Genomic DNA, 23,924 nt, shown 5'->3' on the forward strand with positions numbered 1-23,924 from the left:
TATTTATTCTTCCTAGAATTATTGGTATGTAAGTTAAGAGTATCATATATGTAAAAAAATGTATAAATACGACTTATTGAGCAAAGGTATATCTTTAAAAGTGAATGCATTTTCATTTGTTTTTTATTTCAGACATGCCTTACTGTGTAAACAATTTTCAACTTTCGGTGAAAAACATTTCTAGCAATCTAAAAGTAACTGAAAATTGGTGTTTGTGATAATTTTATTTGTTTTACAAATTAGGAAATGGTATATTCTCCTAATTTAGTATGACCATTTTCTTTGGTGGAATGGCAGACTTTGCAATCAGAAATATATTAGTTTGATTTGATGATTGTTTTGGTACTGAATATTTGTAGGTCATTTTTCAAATATGTAGTTATTTTTGGCACATTTGAGTAAATCATCTAAAATATTTTATGTAATTCAGAGCCATACTGTACTTGACAAATGTTGAAAATATATTCATTAAAATGATTAAACACATTTTCATTTTGTCTGAGTTGAGATTCATTTAGGTGAGAGATGATATTTTCTTTAATATTTCTACTTTTTCACTTAATACAGGCCTTGTGGGATTATTAAATTATTAAATAAAAGCTTATCTTTTTATATATTTTTCATATAGTTGACCAATAAATTATTAACTTTGAACTATATTTGCTAACTACGTTAAATTTGCCTTTTGCATGTAATCCAATCTAAGATTGTCAGAATAATTTTGCTTATTTATTGAGTTTAATAGTTTACAACTTCAGGAAAAATGTTAAAATGATAACTAGAGCAAAGTAGGAGATTGATTTTCATTTTATGCAGTAGCATTCCCTTTAGACAAAACTGTAACACTCACATTTTAGTCCCAATAACTTGGTTAAAATACTACATTACCTCTAGTGATGAATCCCAGCAATTCTTGTTGAAGGAAATGATACAATGTAAAGTGAGAACAAAGCTTGTAATATTAATGCATGAGATTAAAAAGTGTTTATACATTTTCACTCTATATACCTTATCTCTTAAGTGAACCTTAATTACATGATATAGAAAACTACTGGGATAACAACTAACTTTATTTTTTAATTATTTCTCTTACACTTTATCATCCTTTACTTTCCAAACAAAACAAGACAAATGAGTGCAGCAGCAATAAAAACAAAACTACTGATTTTTCTGAATGAACAATGTAAAAAATCCTAGATCTGGAAAGAAAAACTATCTCAGTAATTTTGTCTTTGAAATTAGATTTGTATTTTCTTTTATTTAGTTTCATGTGCATGTGAATTTCTGTTAAATCATTTCTTAAAAAGGCTAGTTTATAAAGTCTACTAATATTTTAACCCTCCAGTATGTTACTGTGTCCACCTCTGCCAATTATTTTTCTAATATTTGAGATAATAATTCATTGTGGTTTTGTACTTCATCTACTATACGCAGATATAGTTGTTAAATATATTTTATTTATATTCTGGTTTCTTCTGTTTTTATACAAACAAGCATAATATCTCCTGGATAACTTGAGGCAAGATATATAAGAACCAAACAAGATTCTTAAATTTATTAAAGGAATTATAGTCATTGTCCATCATTTTTTTAGTATTTTGTCATCATTTATTCCCTCAGTATTTCCCAGTGGATTCAGATTCACACTATATTAGCTTAGATGTAAAAGCAATCAAGATAGAAGAGTGGGTTCTAATATGATCATCTTAAAGTTTCCACAATTAAAATGAACTTTTAAACCTGTAAGAAAATTATTTTTATGTGTTACAGCTAATATGATACCCTCTGCTGTTAAAACTATAAATTTTTCCTTGTGAACTTTTATAAACCAATATAAAATACGTCCAGACAACTGTTTGTGTTATTTTCATCAATAACAGCTAAAAGATATGATTGAGTTCTATTTCCAGAATAAATAGTTTGTCTGTGTTATAGTGATGTCACATTATCACAGTAGTGTGATAAAAAGGTCTAAGGGACTATTAATATTCAGAAAACCCAAAAGTAAAAAGCACAGAAAATATACCAAAGAGAAAGTTTTATTGCAGTTTCAACGTTAAAAGCTTTTCTATTCTTTTAAAAATGATTACGTGTTTCAATACATACTAAATTTTACTTTTTCTACCGTCATGTTTCTACAGGTTAGACTATTTCCACAGGTCAGAGTGGCAGACTGTAAATACAGTAGTGGGTCTATAATAATTTCCCCCTGAAAACTGAAGGACTGTCGCAAAGAGAAGTCCTCTAGAATGGTGGTTATAAGTCAAGACTGGTGCCAAATTGCCTATGATCAAATCCTTGTTCTGGCACTTACTTGCTGAGTAAATTGGGTTTCAGTTTCTCCTTTTCTGAAATTCAAATAATTGTAACATCTTCATAGGGGTGAAGAAAGAAATAAATTTATTGTTTTTGAACAGTAGAGCATCTAGAATGTAATGTTAACCATAAATGTTAGGTTATGTTTATTTTATTTTTTTCTGAAGTATCTTTCAAGTGATATGAAAAAGAAAGAGTATTCTTTAAGACACTAAATGGCATAGCATAGAGCTTTTGAAAACTGAGTTTCCCCTCTAAAGAAGAATTCTAAAGTACTAGTGTTGCTGCTTTTTTAGCTCCAAAATATTTCTGTAAGCAGAGTCTCTGTATTCTTTTTCTAGATAGTTTAAACTGCTCTACAGTTATTTTCTTCACTAGTGAGAGTACTAAGTTGTATGTTGTCTAATGATAAAGCAAACTGCTATTACTTCCCCAGTAAGAAGGAAATGTTAGTAGGGCTAATAGTTTTACAACTTGGACTTTTTTTTTTTTTGCATGTGTCACATATTGTAAGGTACAACTTTGAAATTTCTTACGTATGAAATTTTAAGTATGAAGTAAATATAAAGCTATAATAAATATAATTAGATTTTTTAAGCAATATGTTTTCAAAAACCTTAAAAACAAAATAAAAAACATTGAGTTGGGTTTGATCATCAGTTCTAAGTTATTGATACTAAATTTTTCAGTCACTTCCAAATTCAACAAAATGGTTTTGCTAATCAGTCAGTCAGCTTTAATTTTAGGTTCCTGGTTGTTAGCTCTCCTAGACGTCTTCTCAAATTTCATGAAGATAAAAAGGAAAAATAATGATTGCAAAAATATGTAATTTATAGACATTTGCTTATTTACTGATGAATTTGAAATTATTTACTAAGATATAATAAAACATGAAAGTAGGTGACTCGTATTTAGCACCCTTGCTGTAGTTACAGAAAAACACAGGCAAAACTCAGCTGGTCTTTTAAATTCATGACTGTAGAGCTCAAATAGACCTTTAATTCTTTCAGTCATAAGCCCATTCACTTTTTTACTTTCTAGATGGCTATTTCGTAAGTTCTCTTCTTTTAACCCCTGTGTTAGTTTTCTTTTGCTGTGTAACAAATTATGCAGTGATTCAAACAGCACCCATTTATTATCTTCTAGTTTCCATGAGTCAAGAATGCAGGCACTTCTTCACCAAGTTCTCTGTTCGTGGGCTCACAAAACTGCAAAAAGTACTGGAAGAAGTGCATTCTCATCTAGAAGCTTGACTGGAGCCTAACCTAATCCCCTTTTAAGTGGATCCAGGTTGATGGTAGTATTCAGTTCCCTGCAGTTGTATAGCTAAGGGTGCTGACTTCTTACTGTCTATTGGCAAGAGGCAACCTCAGATTCTAGAAGCTGCCCAAGTTCCCTGCAGTATGACACTCTCTCCAGTGGGCACTTTGACCATGGCTGGTCGCATCTTGCAAAGCCAGCAGGAGAATCTTTCTTCGGTGTGTGCCACAAGATGGAATCTTATATATTGAACCTAATTACAGGAGTAACTTCTCACCTCCTTTGCCATACAACGTAACTTAATCACAGTACTGACCTTCCATCTTTCTGACACATTCTGCTGATTAGAACCAAGTCACAATTTTCACCCACGTTCAAATGGAGAGAACTGCACAAAAAGTAGCACCAAGGAGGCAGAGATCATGGGGCTATCTAAAGAATTCCCATAACAAACCCCACAATATCTCTTACTCCATCCCCATTCCCAACTGATGACCTTACTTCCTACTTCACTGAGCCAGTATAGCACATTCTGTGCTATTATCTTACCATCTCCTACCAAAAGCCAGTAATTTCAGTTGCATGTTAAATCTCATCTTTCTTTCTTTATTCAAGGACATCCCTTCAGCAGTTCCTCCTTCTTTCTCCTTCATCTTTCAAGTTTTTTGTCTCTGTGGAATCATTCCATCAGCATACATATATGTTTTTTTCTCCCATCTTAAAAGACAAAACAGAACTTCTTTCAATCCCATTTCCCCCACTAACTAATGCCCCATCCTTATACTCCTTTGTAGAAAAATTCACAAATTATTTTCTCTACTTTTTTCCAGTATCTCTCTTCCCGCTCTTTCTTAAATCCACTCCAACAAGATTTTTTTCCTCCACCGTTCCACCAACACTGTGTTTGCCAATGACATCAATGATGACCACACTGCTAATTCCAGCTGTCTGTTCTCAGTCCACATTGTTACTTGGCCTATCAACAATATTTGTCATAATTTATCACTTCCATTTCCTTGGTGTGCCTTCTTTACTTGGCTTCCAGGATCCTGCACACTCATGATTTGTCTCCTGCATTATATCATGTGCTTTGTCTCAGCATCCTTTGCTAGTTCCTCCCCTCATCCCACTTACTATTGGGAGTGCTCCACATCTTAATATTTGAAATGACATCTGGATTTATACTTTTCTTTCTCCTTGTCTAATACCATGGCTTTCATATGCTGACAATCTGTAAAATTTATGTCTTTAGTGTGAGATGGGTTTACTATGAACCAATGAAACTTAACCCTTAAGATTTCTCATCTACTCAAGCTTATGACAAGACACTGTACCTAGTTTTGTGTTCATAATTTTGAATGCATTTCCCAAAGATGTCTCTTAAAATTGTATGATTCAGGTTCCACATAACTTAGGTTCATACTTATCTCTAATCCAGGTCTCACATGAAACTATAGATCGTATTCAGTTTCCTGTACAGCAGTTTTCACTTGCTTATCTAATAGACTTCTAAAATTCAGCAATCCAAAAACTACCCCAAACCTGTTCCGACTATATCAGCATTTACCATCTTACTGGAAGACAATGCCATACATCCACTTGCTCAGAACAGAAATCTTGGATTCACCCTCATCTTTTTTCTTTTGTACTCCCAAGTTCAGTTCCTATAAAAAATAATAGTGACTCTACCTTTAAAAAAGGGTGTAGAATCCTAATCACTTCTCATTACTTCTGCTGTTACCCTAAATCAAGCCTGAATTATTGCAACAGCCTCCATATATGGTTTCCTACCTTTGTACCTTTGCTCTCCATAAAGTCTGTATTCCTTTTAAAATGTGTCAGGTTTTGTTTTGTTTGTTTTTTCCTTTGCCTATACCTGTAATAGTTTCCCATTTCACTCAGTAAAACCCAAAATCCCTAATGACACCCATTAAATTGCAAGGTCTGGCCCTCACCACAATACCTCTTTCACTTCATTTCCTACCTCACCTGCCCACTCACTCTGCCCTAGGCCAAACTGACCGGCTTGCTTTTCATTGCAGGCATTAGGCATGCTCTCCCCTCAGCAGTTAGTTCTTGCTTTTCTCTCTGCATGAAGTTCTTTTATCTTAGAGATCTACTTGACTAACACCTTAATCACCATCCAGTCTTAGTTCAAAATAAACTTAATAAGGCCTATCTGACCACCCTATATAATATTGCAAACTGGCCTCCCTCTTCTCTCAGTACTCCTGTGGTTTTTTTCCCATCACCTCATAGAATACCATGTACTTTGTGTATTGTCATATTTGCTGTGTATCGTCTCTCTCACTTTCCTAGAAAGTAAGTTGCATGAGAACAGGGATCTTTGTTTTATTCTCTTATGTATCAGAAGCAGTAATCTGGAATTTAATGGGTTCTTAATAAATATTTCTTGAATGACTAGTATTAGGAGGAGAGCAGGCTTACAACCTTTATGTTTAAAACTTAATTTTTGAAAATCTCTTCAAATGAAATTTTGAATATAAGTTCTCCAAAAATATAAACCAGCTGGATAAAGGGTGTTTTTAAAATTTTTATTACTTAAGTTTGGTTGACATACAATGTTAATTTAGTTTTAGGTGTGCAACATGGTGAATTCAACAATTCTATGAAAAGTGTAGTTACTGTCTGTCACCACGTTATTACAATATGATTGACCCTATTCCCTATGCTGTGCTTTTCATCTCTGTGACTTATTCATTTTATAACTGGAGGTCTGTAACTCTTAATCCTCTTCACTTATTGTACTTATCCTTCCTCCCCTCCTTTCTGGCAACACCAGTTAGTTCTCTGTGTTTATGTGTTTCTGTATTGAATAAAGAGGTTAATAAGTTAAAGAGACAAAGCCTTCTTCATTAGACTTCTGCTTTACTCAGAACACAGTTTGAAAGCCAGTCAAACTCTTATCTCTTGTCTCAAGAATTGTCATAATTCTCTACCAAAATATCAAAATTAATTTTCATTTCCTTCAGCATGTGTGTCTCTGAGATGTCAAGGTAGTGTTCTTTAGAAGTGTGTTTGAGAAAGTTCTAGAAAAATAGTGAAATCCAAATGTTCTTTTTAAGTGAACTTACTAATTGTGTTATATACAGTAAGAGTTTAAGTACTTTATTACTAGGAAGAGCTTTATGAAATGCTAGTATTTCTTTTTTTTTTTTTAAAGATTTTATTTATTTAACAGACAGAGGTCACAAGTAAGCAGAGAGGCAGGCAGAGAAAGAGGGGAGGAAGCAGGCTCTCTGCGGAGCAGAGAGCCCAATGTGGGGCTCGATCCCAGGACCCTGGGACCATGACCTGAGCTGAAGGCAGAGGCTTTAACCCACTGAGCCACCCAGGCGCCCCTAAAATGCTAGTATTTCAAAAAATTGCTAATATTTGAGGGCAGTTTCTAGGTGTATATCATATACATATCTAAATCTTCAAAATTTCCCAAGAATAAACTGAACCAAAAAGGCATAGAATCCCTATTAAGAGAATGTACAATTTCCAGATAAGTACATAAAACACTTCCTTAATGAATAGACTTTAAAAAATTTTGGAAGAGATGATTAAAAATATCAATACTTTAAAATGCAAATGTATTGTAATTTTCATTTTCTTCCAAGTTTTTTTAGTTTTGTAGGAGAGAGAAACAAAGGCAAGTGATTTTAATATCCATATGAAAAACAAGTGCCTAAGAATTACCATAAGGCTATTATTATTAATAAAAGAATTTTCAAGAAAAATATTTTGTAGGATGACATACTTCACTCTATTAAAATTTACTATAAAGCTATCATAAATAAAAGGAATATATAGATATAGTTAGTGAAACATAATAGAGATTTCAGGAATCTAAGTATATACGGAAATTTACCGTATTTTATTATACATTAAGAAAGGTAGTATCATTTAGGCAGTAAGAGAACGGCAATCTGGAGTCATAATTCATGGCTTCAAATCAAATCTTTGCCACTTCCTAATTTTCTGATTTGAGGAAACATTCTTAACTTTGCCATTTGTGTTTCTCATTGTAAAAGGTGGGTAACAACAGTGCCTAGCTTGTAGAGTTGTCATGATCCCTAAATTGAATGAATACATGAAAAGCATTTAGAACGCTGTCTGGTCCTGGGTAATATTTAAGTGTCATTTTAATTTATTTTAGAAAAGGATGTTTTATTTAATAAATGGTGCTGGTATACTTGACTACTCACCCGAAAGAAAATAAATTTAGACCTCTACCCTGTACAATATGCAAAAATAAATTTCAGTGAATTCAAGATTGAAACTGTAAATTATAGTGTTTGAAATAAAGTTTAGGATAGCTTTCTTAAGCAAGAAGAAAACCCAAAACAAAGGAATAAGTTAAGATTTGGGATATAAATACTTTATATTTTTGGTATGGCAGAATACACCATTAGTAAGCAAAAATAGCAGTATCTTTGGAAAAATATACATTGCACACATATAACAATGAATTAATAACTCTACAGGGAACTCCTATATATAGGAACTACTATGGGGGGGAAGGGAGAAAAATAGGCCGATTATGAAAAGGCACTTTATGGAAAAAGAAATAGAAATATCCAATGAACATATGAAAACATATTTAACCTCACTAGGCATCAGGGAAATATAAATGAGTACCACACATTCTACTTTTTTTTAACGAATAGATAAGATTCTATGTGTGTTAGTAATACACATACTTTGGGAATACAACATTGTGTGTGTGTGTGTGTGTGTGCGTGTGTATTTATAAATTTAAAGTGCTGACACAGATATGGGAAATAATAATTCTTATACAATGTTGATATAAGTAAGAAATGCTACAAAATTGCAGTGTTTGAGAATTCATCCAGTAAAACTTAATGCACCAATATACAGGAATATAGAGACAAAGGATGTATATTACAATATTATTTGCAGTGGCAAAACTTAGGAAAAAGTCTGACCTCTTTAACAGGAGAATGACTGAATAAATTATGGTGTTGCAGAATATTATGTGGTAAAGCTATTAAAAATAATGAGTTAAAACCGCATACTTTGGCCTAGAATAGTGTTCATAATATATTACTAAAGAATATTAAGCTGCTAAGACACATATGACCCTATGTTTAATAGTCAAAAAACATCTTGTGTGTGTGTATCATCAAGGTGATAAGGATTATGAACATTATTAATTTTTTGTTTTCTCTCTACTTTGTTTTTAAAATGTTAACTAAGAGAATGTAAAACAAGATGGAGAAAATAATGCCTTCAGTTGTGATTTATACTGTGTTTTAAAGAATAGAAAGTGGGAATTTCCCAAAAGGAAGATTAGACCATCTTTGACATCATATATTTGTTTGAGCTACTTGGCTCCTTCTTTTAATAGTCATGGAATGCTTTATTGAGGAATTTTAAGAAGGATCATGAGAGAGGGTTCAGGCCTAGAGAAGGCACTTATTAACTAGCAAATGAAATGACAACTGTTTCATATTTTAAAATTATGTCAAATTAAATTGTGTAATATTTACAATATTTTTCTTCATTCTTTCTTAATTCATCTGTCAAAGGTTCTCATTCCTAGCTTCACATCAAAACTACCTATGGAGGTATTTAATTTAATAGGTCTAGCACAAGATTGTGCATGTATGTTTAAAAAATTAGAGAAATGTTTTCTGAAGTTGTTTACCATATGAAAACTGCATATTAGTTGACTAAAATGATTATGATTGTGTACAATATTAACACTGTTTCATCTCTCAAACTTTAATTATGAAAACTTTTTTCATGAAATAACACACTTTATTTGAAAAATATTAAAGAAAAGTATTTGATTTGTGCAAAAGCTGAAGGGTAGGTGTTAGCTTTGAGTTAGGTTTAGCTTTGAGAACAGTAGAGTTTACTAACTAGTACAATTTAAATCTATGAAAGGTTATTATACAAAGGATAGTTATCTTTTCAGATAGCATTAGTAGTCTTTGATGATTCCCAAGTTTGGTCAGGAGTTCTCTTACTTTGGAGATCTTTATATGCAGATTAAGTTGTATTCTTTTAAGATTGTTTAGCAATATTCTTGCCCAAAACTTATGGAAAAGGGTTAAATCAGTGCTTCCTGACCATATTTGCTCCATTGCAAACTTCTAAGTTTGCTCAGTTGCTATGTTATAGATAGTGTGTTCTTCACACCCAGTGATGAGAATCAGAGGATCCGCCTGAGGACAAGGATGGCTGCTGAAAGCACATAATTTATATGTTTATAACACATCATATGGTAAATACCAGATTATATGACCTTCCAAAGTCACTTTTGAAGGTATGATTTCATATGAAGATATATTCATGTTTGTGGGAAATCTAGGGCTTTTCACCTATTTTGATTGAAGACAGTGGTACTCTTCAGGAGAAAAGAATGGATAGTCACTCTGTAACGTTGCTTATTTTACATACTGTAGATAAATCAGGCATTGGCTCCTAAGTAGGCAGGCTTGCAATACTCTGTCTTTCTGGACCGCCTACTAGGTAAAGGTGATTTGTGTATTTCATCAACATTTTCCTTGTAGTTTTGGTTTTAGTAGTTCTTATACCACAGTATGTTCTCAAGACAGAACATTATACATGTGTTTATATAACCAAAACCCTGATTGCTCTTTGCTCCAGATGTGTATTAGTCCTTCTGCTGTGTGTGTTTGGGTGTGTGTATGTGTACAGTTAAATAGATTTTTTCCTAATCTTTCAAATAAAGCCATATAAGCCATATAAAAGGGGTAGTTATCGTTTATTTTCAACATTTTAATTTTCTTTTAAGATGCTTAGAAATAGGAATCAATGTCTTTGCATTTTCTTTTAAAGAATAGTTTTGCCAGATGAGAGAATTTGACTCCTGCTCACTATAGAATAAAAAATTGTTTCTCATTTTTAACTTTTCTAATTTTTTTTTTGTCTTTGACTAGGGAACATTCTAGGAAATAATAAGTTGATCTTATTAAAAACATCTTTTCTTCTGAACTTAATACCTTTATAATTCATTTTATTAAGTGTTTATTTACCTATTGGTTTTTTTCCTTCAATTAGATGATACAGTTTTTAAGTTAATCTTTAAAAATATTTCTGGAAAAGGAAGTCTTTATCTCATTAACTAACTGTGAATTGTTTCTAGTCAAATAATAGAAGTTATAAAATTAATGTATTTTTATTTATGATTCATTAAATAGAAGTAAACTACTTCAGTCCACATATAGGTAAAAAGCTTAGCTTTGTGACTAATAATACAGTTTGTTAAATTACAGACATTCTTCTGTAACCTTTTATTTAGTTAATATTTGTTTATCCCGTGTTAATTAAATAAGAATGATTTATGGATTTTTATTTTCTTAACAATAGTCATTTGTGATAATAAATTATCAAATTTTACTAGTAAGATACTGAAATGCAGATGTGTTTGTTTTTAAAAATAAGTATTGTCTTCAGAAAAATTATTGGTAAAATTAAATAGAAGAAATGTATTAGCAAGATTAGAAAATCTAAAATACCTACAAGCACCTATATTTGACTTCAAAGATATCTTTCAAAATAGCTTAAGTCTTGTAAAAATATGGCACATCAATCTTTCCACGTAAGTAATAATTTTAATGGTAAAAATGGCTTAATCAAAAATTTGTAAAAACAAAATTTAAAACCCAAAATATAAAAGGTTCCTTTTTGATTAATTATCTAGTTACATAAGTTGAAGTAGAGATTGATTTCAAACATAGTTGAGACAGTTACTTCTAAAAATATCTAATTAGTTTGGTTACATCATAGAGTGTCAAATCAGTCCATCAATAAACTCAGAATTTTAAAAACCTTTAAATTCCAAAATTACCTTTGTGGTCTTCATAAACAAGCATTGATTTTAATTACATGAATCTTATTTAAAACTATGATTTTAAGCTTCCTTATTAAAATTTAAAAGTATATTCTAAATCCCCTGTCATCTCTTGACTAATATTATAATATAAATTTAAATATTTGTTAGTATTTATGATACCACCTGACTGTAAGTTTCATAAAGTGAGGCCTTATCCTTTTTATTCACTTCTATAAAATCACCAACATCTGGAACAGTACTTGGCACACAATAAACACTAAAAAAAAAAAATTATGTAGTGAATACTGGAAATCTACTAAAACTATTTTAAACGAATTATTTATTTTGCTATTGCAAGATTTATTTATTCAGCAGCCTAGTTTGGGAGTAATTTTTTAATTTCCTTTTGTTAAACTGATTTTAAAATATTAAAATAAGACAAAGTCTATATGGTAAGGGGAAAAAAGCTCACCTGAAATTCGATTTCTACTATTACCTTCATTTCAGTTTTACCTGCATATAATTTTACACTATTTAATCCAAGTCTATGTAACATATTTATATAAATTTTAGAATTTTGTGTCATTTTCCACAATATTTTATAATTGCATGTAGTACCTGTGCACTGCTCTGTGTGTAAATTTTCTGTGATTTGAGTTATTTTCCAGAAGGATCCCAAAAGGAGAGAAACTAAAGATTTTGTTCATTTTACAACTTAATGTGTACTACAAAGTGATTTCTAAGAGGTAATACATACTGGCACACATTTTTTAAAAGAAAAAGATTAGCAGACCATTCATGATTCACTTTATTTTAGTGATTAATTTTGCTGATCTACCTTGAATATCTTTGATTGATTTTAGCAGAGTAATATTTCTTGTCAAACACAGTTCTTTATTGTTTACTATTTAAGGAATTGTTACTCACTTTTATGGTCCCCTAGACTACCTTATCCATTCCTGTTGCTTTAAATAGCTATCTCTATGTTAACTCTCAAATTTCCTCTGATCTCTAGACCCATAGCCAATCACCTACTCAATATCAACACTTAAATGTCTGATGGGGATTTCAAACTCAAAATACCAAAAATAGAATCTTGATTCCTTCTACTCTTATTTCTCATCCCTTTTCATCATCCACTTCCATGAACACAGCCCCTACTTTAATGTTCATAGATATTTTTCACTTTTTGAATTGACATTAAAATCATTAGAATATTAAATTAAAAACATTAGTTTTCATATTAAAACCCCAAATATTTCAAATACATTTTTTCACTAATCAGAATTAAGAACACTAAACAATTATCTTATTACATATATTCTGAAAAAGCTTGTCTAAGATGAGATGATTTAGAATAATAACAGTAATAATAATAATTTCTAAGAGACTTTTGATAATTTCACACATGGACAATGATGACAAATGGGCTTCCAGAAATTTAACCTCATTTTAGTAAAATATAGTTTAGTAAGCATTAAGATGACAGTGCTCCAAATTATTTTCATTTGTAAACAATAGGCTGCCCTAAAATGTTTATCATTTACAACCCTTGTGTTTTCTTTATAGTTATTTGATTTCTAGTATTTTTTTTCTTTTTTGACATAATTATGTCTAGAGTACTTAGCATCTCGACATAACAGAAATAGTTTAAAGTGCTTTTCTTTTCCTTGTTCTTACCAATAAAATATTGGTTTTTTCCTATTTTTCTTATACTTAAGTTACCCCTCTCTGGAATGTGATGTGATGTATCATTAAAATATGCAGCAGTCTGGGGCACCTGTGTGGCTCAGTGGGCTAAAGCCTCTGCCTTTGGCTCAGGTCATGATCCCAGAGTCTGGGGATCGAGCCCCGCATCAGGCTCTCTGCTCAGTGGGGAGCCTGCTTACCCCCTTCTCTCTCTGCCTGCCTTTCTGCCTACTTGTGATCTCTGTCTGTCAAATAAATAAATAAAATCTTTAAAAATAAAATAAAATATGCAGCAGTCATCAAAAGAAAAAAAAAACTTTTAATAATCCTTCAAGGGACAACATGAAACAATGTACTAAGTAGAAAAGTTAAGTTAAATATTATTTGTCTTTAGAAATTTCATGGGCATAATCATTCATTTTCTGTCTTTTTCCAAAGAGACACAAAAAAAGAGGTGTACTGTCTGTCATTCTCTCTCATATCTAGCAGCCAAAAGGGCAAGTAAAATAAGGCCCTTTGAAAAAAGATGCAAAATGAAGTACAATCTTCACAAAACTTTTTGAGTTAATTATTCTGGAGTAAAAATGTAATTGCTTGAAGCAAGGCAAAGGATAGGAGGTAATTGCATCAATTATAAATTGTGATTATGACTCAGTAGAAACTGTCATTTGAGTGATAGTATTGATCCAGTTCATAACTTAATCAAGTAAACACAGATATGTTTGTATTCTGGACTTTCACAACCAGTTTGGCTACACTTTTTTTGTTTGTTTGTTTTGTTTTGTTTTTATTTATTTTCAGCATAACAATATTCATTGTTTTTGTACCACACCCAGTACTCCATGCAATCCATGCCCTCTCTACCCACCACCTGGTTCCCCCAACCTCCCACCCCCCACCACTTCAAACCCCTCAGAATGTTTTTCAGAGTCCATAGTCTCTCATGGTTCACCTCCCGTTCCAATTTCCCCCAACTCCCTTCTCCTCTCTAACTCCCCATGTCCTCCATGCTATTTGTTATGCTCCACAAATAAGAAAAACCATATGATAATTGACTCTCTCTGCTTGACTTACTTCACTCAGCATAATCTCTTCCAGTCCCGTCCATGTTGCTACAGAAGTTGGGTATTCATCCTTTCTGATGGAGGCATAATAATCCATAGTGTATATGGACCACATTTTCCTTATCCATTCGTCCATTGAAGGGCATCTTGGTTCTTTCCACAGTTTGGCAACCATGAACATTGCCGCTATAAACATTGGGGTACAGATGGCCCTTCTTTTCACTACATCTGTATCTTTGAAGTAAATACCCGGGAGTGCAATGGCAGGGTCATAGGGAAGTTCTACACTTTTTTATAGCTAAGAAGCCACAAAACCTTAGTGAGTAAGAAACTACAAAATATCATAGGAAAAACATAGTACATCAATGAAAATTTAAGAAAAAGGCATATAGTGCAAGTTTAATATTTAACTATTATAATATTAGTGATTTTTCTTTTTTTTTTTTTTTTACTATTTTCAAGGTATATCTTTTTTCTTGTATTTTTTTTAATGTTTCAAGGTTTATTTAAATTCCAGTTAGTTAACATTGGGTATAATATTTGTTTCAGATGTACAGTGATTAAACATCACTATAGGGGCACCTGGGTGGCTCAGTGGGTTAGGCCGCTGCCTTCGGCTCAGGTCATGATCTCAGGGTCCTGGGATAGAGCCCCGCATCGGGCTCTCTGCTCAGCGGGGAGCCTGCTTCCCTCTCTCACTCTCTGCCTGCCTCTCTGCCTACTTGTGATCTCTCTCTGTCAAATAAATAAATAAAATCTTAAAAAAAAAAAAATCACTATAGTGATTCCCATACAACTTGCTTATCACAAGAGCACTCCTTAATCTCCATCTCCTATTTTGCTCATCTCTCCTGCACCTAGCCACTTGCCCTCTGGTAACCATCAATTTATTCTCTCTAGTTAAGAGTCTGTTAATTGGTTTGCTGCCTCTTTCTCTTTTTTTTCCCCTTTGCTTGTTTGTTTTGTTTCTTAAATTCCACATATGAGTGAGATCAGATTTTTTTTTCTCTGATTTTACTTCACTTCACCATTTGCCTTGCAAATGGCAAAATTTTATCTTTTTATGGCTAGTAGTATTCCATTGTATATCTATGCCACATCATCTTTATTTTTCATCAGTTGATGGACCCATATGGACCCATATGGGGCTGGTTCCATAATTTAGCCATTGTAGATAATGCTGTTATAAACATCAGGGTGCGTGAGTCCTTTGCATTAGTATTTTTGTATTCTTTGCATCAATACCTAGTAGTGCAATTGCTGGATTGTAGGGTAATTCTATTTTTAACTCTTTGAGGAACCTCCATACTGCTTTCCACAGTGGCTGCACCATCTTAGCTTGCATTCCCACCAACAGTGTAGGAGGGTTCCTCTTTCTCTGCATTCTTGCCAACACCTGTTTTTTTCTTGTATTTGTTGATTTTAGCCATTCCTGACAGGTGTGAGGTGATATCTTTTTGTAGTTTTGATTTGTAATTTCCTCATGGTCAGTGATGTTGACCATCTTTTCATGTGTCTGTTCATCTGTGTGTCTTCTTTGGAAACTTGTCTGTTCATGTCTTCTGCCCATTTTATAATTTTATTATTTGCTTTTAAAGTTTTGAGTTTGATAAGTTCTTTATAGATTTTTGGATACTAACCCTTGGATATTTCATTTGCAATTATCTTCTCCCTTAGGTTGTCTTTTAGTTTTGTCATTTCCTTTGCTATACAGAAGCTTTTTATTTTGATGAGGCCCCAGTAGTTTATTTTTGCCTTTGTTCCCCTTGCCTGGAGAGATGTGTCTAGAAAGAAATTACTGTAGCCAATGTCATATTTTACACACACAACACACATGTGCACACATATACTACACACGACTGTATGGGGGTGATGGAATCTTTTAAATAGTTTATTTAGTTCTTATTAATCTACACTTTTGGATTTATTTTTTAAAGTTATCCAATTGATAACGTCAACTAAGTGCAAATAATAAATACAAAATTAAATAAGATAATGCCCATCAGGAAGATAAAATTCTGTAAGAGAGGTAAATATCTGTTCTATGCTAATATAAGGCAGCCTTGGATAAGTAATATAATAAATTCAGAAAGTATTTTGACACTTTTGTTTTCAGGAACAAGGATTGAGTTTACAAACTATACTGCATTTGAACTGTTCTGGCAGGACATGTAAGATTTCACAAGGAAAAACTGTATGTATTTTCAGGGAAAGAACAGTATGGGAATATAGGTAGATAACACTTCAGTCATTTGGACCAAATGTATAAATAACAAAGCAAAGACATGGAAATATGACTAATATAGAGTAAATCCAAGAACTAGAAGGTAAAGTTTGGATTCAGCATGGTATACCAGTCTTAAAAGATGAAGCTGGGAAGACAATTCAGGCACAGGATACAGAGAATTTGGAATGTTTACGTAAGGATTCTAGATACTTCAGTGGGTAACTGAATGGTGGAGTTGTCACAGACATCTGTTGAGCAAGGTTTTTATGATGCTAAAATAAAAACTCTTCATCCATAATCTTACCAAGTTTTCTGATTTTATAGATGTTGCAACTGAAGTGATTTTGACAAAGGTCACACAGCAGAGCTGGAGTGAAAGCCTATATCTTCAAACTGCCTATTCTAGATTCTTTTTATAATACCATGCATTTCTTTGGATAGGATAAAGCAGTAGGTTTGAGCAAGAAGCATTTCAGGGAGAAAAAAATAAAATAGTACATAACAGGATGTAGAGATCTAGGGAGCAAGAAAAGGCACAGATGGCTTCCAGGTTTGAAACCTGGTGTTGGCAGTGGTGAGGGAAGGACTGGTGAAGATACATAAGAAAAGACAGCATGGTATTTTACAATAATATTATGCATGCTTATGAAAACTGTGTTGCCTTTGATTTGATTATCAAAAGTGAGTAGATTTAACAGACTAGTAGAGAGAGGAGTTGCTTTTTTGTTCTCTTTGTATACTTGTATTCATGTAGCAGTCCTGTACATCTTTTGCCATATCAGTACTTTTCAGAAAGGAAGATATTTATGTATATAAAATCTATAATCAAAAGAAAAGTTTTCAATTTACTTTGCTCCTCAGTTCAATATAGATCCCCAAAATGACATATGCATCTTCGTTGGACACTACAAAATGGTGCCTCAGTAGCCTAAGTTGTAATACATTAGGGAAGTGATATTTATTTTATTAGATCATGTTGAGTATATCTTGGTAAAAGGTAAATTAAGGAATCCGCTTGTGTTTCTTTACTAGAGCTATAATGTTTTGACTTAGAGCATCAAGAGATGCAACAAAGTGTCCGTATTTCTTTTGGATAGGCAAATAATATACGATAATAACAAGAATGTAAAACCTTTTTCTAATATACTACTTGCCTGGTTATAAATTATAGAAATCCAATGCAAAGTGGCTTAAAAGGGGAACTTTATTGATCTGTGCTAGCTTTAGACATGGTTAGATTCAGATACCAAAATGGTGTCAGAATTTTTTCCATTTCTGTAGACTCTTTTCTAGGTTAACTTTATTTTCAGGCTGGTTCTTCTTCTTTCCATAGGGTGGCAAGATAGTCACTAGGAATGTCAGGGTTGTGCTCTACCAGATTAGAAACACAGGTATCTCTGTCCCATCGGTTTTACCAAATTTAACTCCTTGGACTATCCTGGGCCACAGCCACAATCCCAAATCAGTAACTGCCAAAGTTGTGGAAATGGTGATGTGTCAGGCTCTGTTAGGTCTCCACTCCTAGAGCATTGGAAGGTTGTCGGCCTTACTTGAAGCACATGTACTAAGAGTGAGAGAGGGTGTTTCCTAAAGGAAAATTAGGGTCTGTTGCCAGAAGAGGGAAGATCAGTACGGCTGAATAAATGACAGAATAAATGAAAGATATCCACTATTGCTAGGCATTGCTTTATAAAAGTCCCTGCATATGTGGTATATAATATAGCAGCCCTTAAATAGTCCATATTGTCAATTGAGATATCTTAAATTGTAATGGAACTTATTTTGAATTTATATGAAAGTATGGCTTTATGAAATAATTAAATAATTTTCCTGCCATGATAATGAAAAATTATGATTACAGACACTTTCATTGCTTTATAAGACCATAATGAGTTTTACTTCTTATTTGGAAAAGGAGTAAATTTGTTTTGCTTAATATTTATTTTTAATCAGAAACATATCAACATTAAAGCCTACCTATTTGGTACTTTTAATACTTTTCATAGGATACCCATAGAGGTTCTTCTTTGGCTGCACATACAGAAATAGTCATTTTACTACTTTTTTTCTGAAAAGCAGTTGATACTAGTAAAATTAGCATAATATATTGTTAATCTTCTCATAATTATAAATCTAGAAGTAGGGAAAATTTAAGTAAACATTTTTTTCTTTAAAAACAGTACTTACGCACATGGTCACTATTAAAATGGGTTTAGGTGTGAATGGAAACTCTCCAACATAGAGATAACAGTTCAAACTTACAGGAATGTCTGATAAATAAAGAAAAGGATTATTTAAAAAAAAAAAAAGAACAGGATACTTAGAGAACAAAGATGTCAAAGATATTTAGAAACATAATAATCATTGTCTTTCAAGGATTTTCTTACTTACCCCTTCTCCTTCCAGTTAGGCTTTGTGTCTACTTTATACTCTTCAACTACTTATATATCAGCACTTTTTTAAGACTTCACTGCACTGTTAAATTTACACATCTTTTTCTACAACTAATCTAAAAGTTCCTTATAGGCAGGAGCAGTGTCATATATATCCTTTATTCCTAACTCCCAACACAGGGCCTGGACCACTCAGTAAGCATTCCTTAAATGACTGAACTGATGGTAGCAACTGTAGAGCATAGTACTGAAAACTGATTTGTAGCTGTCAACAGCTTATCTGATTTAGTTGGTGTGTGTTAACCAAATAATTTATATGCTTTTTAGGATAAAGGTTTTTTTAATTCCCTCAGTTCCTTAGAAATAGTATATTTTTACTTATTTGAGTGTGTGAATAGATTTCACCAATGAAAATGAAGCCATACATTTAACCAAAATTTGCTATTTATCGTCTCATTGGGAAAGCAAACATATTAGTGCACAGACTTTTTCTTTGGTAAATACCATATTCCTATGTCTAAGGAATAAACAAGTAGCCATCTTCTGTAATTTTCCACCCTTTCTTTCCCTCCCCTCCCCCACCCAGTATTCAGTAGCCCATTATCTCCAAGCTTCCACACTGATGCCTCACTTCTTGGCTCTGATCTGATACAGAAGATGGAGATAGAACACTACTTTTTCTAAGATACTATGCATATGGGCCATTTTTTCTTTTTGTCTCAACTTACTCTTTTCAGAGAGTTTTCTTTCCTGATTTGCATCCATATTAGATTAAGTAAGCAAATAGATATTTTTTTAAGTCTTCAAGGAAAAAAAGTATAAATCTGAGAGGTTTTCATTTCCTTGGGTCAAAAATAAAAGTTAGGTGACGTGTTCCCTTGAGTAGGCTCTTAAGTTTTCACATTTTAAAAAAATACTGATTTAATAACTTGTTATATTTGTATTTTCTTTCATTTTTAAATTTGATATCTGAGATCAGTAACCTTATGCAGAATTATTACTATCTAAAGTTAAGAAATGCTATTGTAAATCTTAATACATAGTCAGTAATGTTTTCTCTTAAATCGCAACCCACCTTTATGTAGTTATATGTGGACAAATGTAAAATCTACCAATAAAAATTGGGAACCACATCAGTATTTTGTAAAATAGCAATTATGGCTGACAGTAATTTATAGAAGATTATTTCAAACAGTTAAAAATAAAATCCAGCGAATAGTACTTATTACATGAAGATATCTTTTGTGTGTATAGTCTGATGGTAATTTGAATTAGAAGCACATCTTTAATATAAAGATAGATGGCATGGTGTAGTTTTTCAGTTTTCAAAGTGACAGATTTTTTGGAAGATGCTTACAGTTATGAGAAGTTCACACACCATTTCTGAACTATGTGTTGTTTCAGAATTTTTTTTTTTGAATGTTGAAAAGAAAGGAAAAGGGAAAACAAGAAAAGAAGGGAGAAACTAATGTGCAATAATAGCAATGCTGTGCACACATCAGCAACTTCTTGTGGAAGAATAGAACTAGTACTAAGGTTTTTACAAAAAAGCTGTGTATGCAGTAAATATGGTATGAGACTGGTGTGCAGAGTAGTATAAATTAATATCATCTTCATACATCTCATAGAAGCTTCAGGTGATTTTAGAATGGATGTTACAAATTTATATAAGACATTGCTTTTTATTGACAGTCTGTAGGATAGTTCCCATAGTTTACCGTTCATGTGCTCTTCTCTTCTTGGGTTATAATCATGAGGTAATCATTACATTGGGCAAAACAATAGCGATATTAGAATTTAAAATAATTTAAGAACAACTCTTAAGAAAGTATTGGTCAATTAATGGAGACGTGAGTTGGGGGAAATTGGAAGTGGTAATGAACCAGGAGAGAGTGTGGACTCTGAGAAACAAACAGGGTTTTGGAGGGGAGGAGCTGGGGGATTCCGAGGGCCTGGTTGTGGGTATTCAGGAGGGCACATATTGTATGGAGCACTGGGTGTGGTGCATAAACAATGAATCTTGGAACACTGAAAAAATTAAATTAAATTTTAAAAAACAACAAAAAAAAGAAAAGTTATGGATTTCCCAATATTTTGTGGGAAATTAGTATTACTACATAAAAAATTAGTGTATTTTTCTTCATAAAAATTATGTTAAAACATAAAAATTGTGTTAAAAACCACAGCTTGCCAATATGTAAATGTTTTCAACTATATAAAAATGTTCTGATTTTGGAAAGAAGTACTTATTTATAAAATAAAATCATATTTAGCATTCTGATATTTAAAGCCTTAAAAGTAAATTTTCTCAATACTCATGTGCACAGGATAAAATGTAAAGATGATTCTAATTCATCTTTATAATTAGTGTAAGGAATAATCATGGTTTAACTTTCTAATTATAATACTTTAACAAACTGCAGCATTTCAGACAAATTATTTTTTACAAAAAAGTCTGTGAACTAAATTAATAAATTAATATGTTTTTAAAAATTATTTCTCATCCTACTTCTTAAAACTAAATGCACTTAATCAGGAGGAATATGAAGGATATATTTGATATTCCTAAAAAATGTTTCTAGAAAATTTAAATTCTTTTCAATAAAATGAAATTATTTTATAGACAAATTGGAATGAAAAAAAATCTGTTCCTGTAAATTATATATGTGGCAAGAAAAGTTGTGTGTGTGTGTACATGTATGTTAATACATATAAATATATTTATGAGGTGACACAGTCTAAAATTCGAATTTATACTTCGACTGGTTTCTACCTTGAAGAGCAAAATTGCCAGAAATGCATGGCTGTATTTCTTTAAAATATTTTTACCAAATCTCTGTTTTAAAGAGAGCATGGCAATACGTGCTAAAAACTAGTTAATGAAATTTTCATAGAATATCTCATCTAAATTCCTGCTCAAATTTCAACAAGTTCTTCAGCCTGCCCGTTTTAATATCCAGAACAAGTGCTTTGTCAGTGACACAACCCTCCCAGTTTTTTATCTACTGAGTCATAAAACAGTGCCATGCATATCTTTGTGCTACCAAAATAAAATTTTTAATATTTATATTTTAATTCCAGGGGTTATGGGAAATACCTGCTTTTATCCTTTTTACAATAGTATTTGACTATAATTAAATAAATCCAAATAGTCTAGGTTTTGTGAATGGATATACAAATTAGTTAAAATGTCTCTATTCATATGGTCACATTGTATCGTAATTATTCCTGTGACTCCAGTAAATTTTCAGTAACCTTTGATAATATGGTTATAAGCCCTATTTTTTAAAATGTAGCTACGGCTGCCAAAAAAGAGAATTATCTATCTAATTAAAATAGTCATTTTACAAATTTAAGTAGAACATCCCGGCAATATCATATTCAAATCATTGTTCACCTCCCTAAAGTGATTGAAATTTTTTATATTAATTATTTAGAAATATCTGGGGTTTTTTTTGAAATACCTGTTATTTTTATAAAGTTATGTGTTGTGTGTCAGTTTAGTCCAAAAATCAAAATACCACTAGTAATAATCTTTTTGCTTTCTGAAAATATTAGTCATGAAACAAGTAAGGTTTGAATAATACAAAAATTGCTAGGTAATAAGGAACATGAAATTAATTTTCTGAAGGGACTCGAGCTAGAACTTTAGTACTTTTATCTTTACTAACTTTGCATCATAATCCTGTACTCTTTGTTTTTATACGTTTTAGACCAAAGGTGTTCTTAAAGCTACACTAGGTGAAGAATATCAACAGTATTTTTATTTTGGAGCTATATAAAAATGTTACCATTGATGTATAGTTATGATATCCTTTCTTTAGAACATACTAATTTCTTAAAACTTCTACGGCAATGCACAAGGACTCCAGGAAAATTTTTAATATTTTAAACTGAAAATTGCTTTTGCTTTTGGACGTTCTGCTTTTATAAGATAATTGTATTAAAATGTGATAAAAGTCACTTTAGAAGTTGTGGTATTTCTATCTTTCATAACTTATGTTTAAATTAATTTTCAATTTGTTGTTTTACTTTTTTAGGATAGTAAAGTAATATAATGTGTATGCGCAAAACAGAAGTATTATTTATACGTATTTTTTTTAATTACAGGTAAAGATTATAGTTCCCAACAGCACAGCAGGTCTGATAATAGGGAAGGGAGGTGCTACTGTGAAGGCTATAATGGAGCAGTCAGGGGCGTGGGTGCAGCTTTCCCAGAAACCTGATGGGATCAACTTGCAAGAGAGGGTTGTCACTGTGAGTGGAGAACCTGAACAAAACCGAAAAGCTGTTGAACTTATCATCCAGAAGATACAAGAGGATCCACAGAGTGGCAGCTGTCTCAATATCAGTTATGCCAATGTTACAGGTCCAGTGGCAAATTCCAATCCAACCGGATCTCCTTATGCAAACACTGCTGAAGTGTTACCAACTGCTGCCGCAGCCGCAGGGCTCTTAGGACATGCTAACCTTGCTGGCGTTGCAGCCTTTCCAGCAGTCTTATCTGGCTTCACAGGCAATGACCTGGTGGCCATCACCTCTGCACTTAATACTTTAGCCAGCTACGGATATAATCTCAACACATTAGGTTTAGGTCTCAGTCAAGCAGCAGCAACAGGGGCCTTGGCTGCAGCAGCTGCCAGTGCCAACCCAGCAGCAGCAGCAGCCAATTTGTTGGCCACCTATGCCAGTGAAGCCTCAGCCAGTGGCAGCACAGCTGGTGGTACGGCGGGGACATTTGCATTAGGTAGCCTGGCTGCTGCTACTGCTGCAACCAATGGATATTTTGGAGCTGCTTCTCCCCTAGCTGCCAGTGCCATTCTAGGAACAGAAAAATCCACAGATGGATCAAAGGATGTAGTTGAAATAGCAGTGCCAGAAAACTTAGTTGGTGCAATACTTGGCAAAGGAGGGAAAACATTAGTGGAATACCAGGAGTTGACTGGTGCAAGGATACAGATCTCCAAAAAAGGAGAATTCGTACCTGGCACAAGGAATCGGAAGGTAACCATTACTGGAACACCAGCTGCAACACAGGCTGCTCAGTATTTAATTACACAAAGGATCACATATGAGCAAGGAGTGCGGGCTGCCAATCCTCAGAAAGTGGGTTGAGCGCCCCAATTATACATCAGATTATT

At 32.7% G+C, this 23,924-nt stretch overlaps 1 protein-coding gene across 4 annotated transcripts in view; it reads left to right on the top strand.

Moving 5' to 3' along the window:
* The window catches only part of NOVA1 (NOVA alternative splicing regulator 1), a 147,204-nt gene that overhangs the window by 121,236 nt on the left and 2,044 nt on the right, over positions 1-23,924 (top strand). For 3 of the 4 annotated variants that reach the window (XM_082734205.1, XM_082734204.1, XM_082734206.1), the window contains one exon: positions 22,894-23,924. This exon is cut by the window's right edge and continues 2,044 nt beyond it. In XM_082734205.1, the coding sequence (XP_082590331.1) occupies positions 22,894-23,898 (1,005 nt within the window). In that variant the 3' untranslated portion in view covers positions 23,899-23,924. Of the gene's footprint in view, positions 1-132; positions 487-22,893 lie in introns of those variants that run through there. The other variant, XM_082734207.1, reaches the window with a different exon arrangement.

The sequence above is a fragment of the Mustela nivalis genome, assembly GCF_964662115.1.
Source record: "Mustela nivalis genome assembly, chromosome: 6".
Lineage (NCBI taxonomy): Eukaryota > Metazoa > Chordata > Mammalia > Carnivora > Mustelidae > Mustela > Mustela nivalis.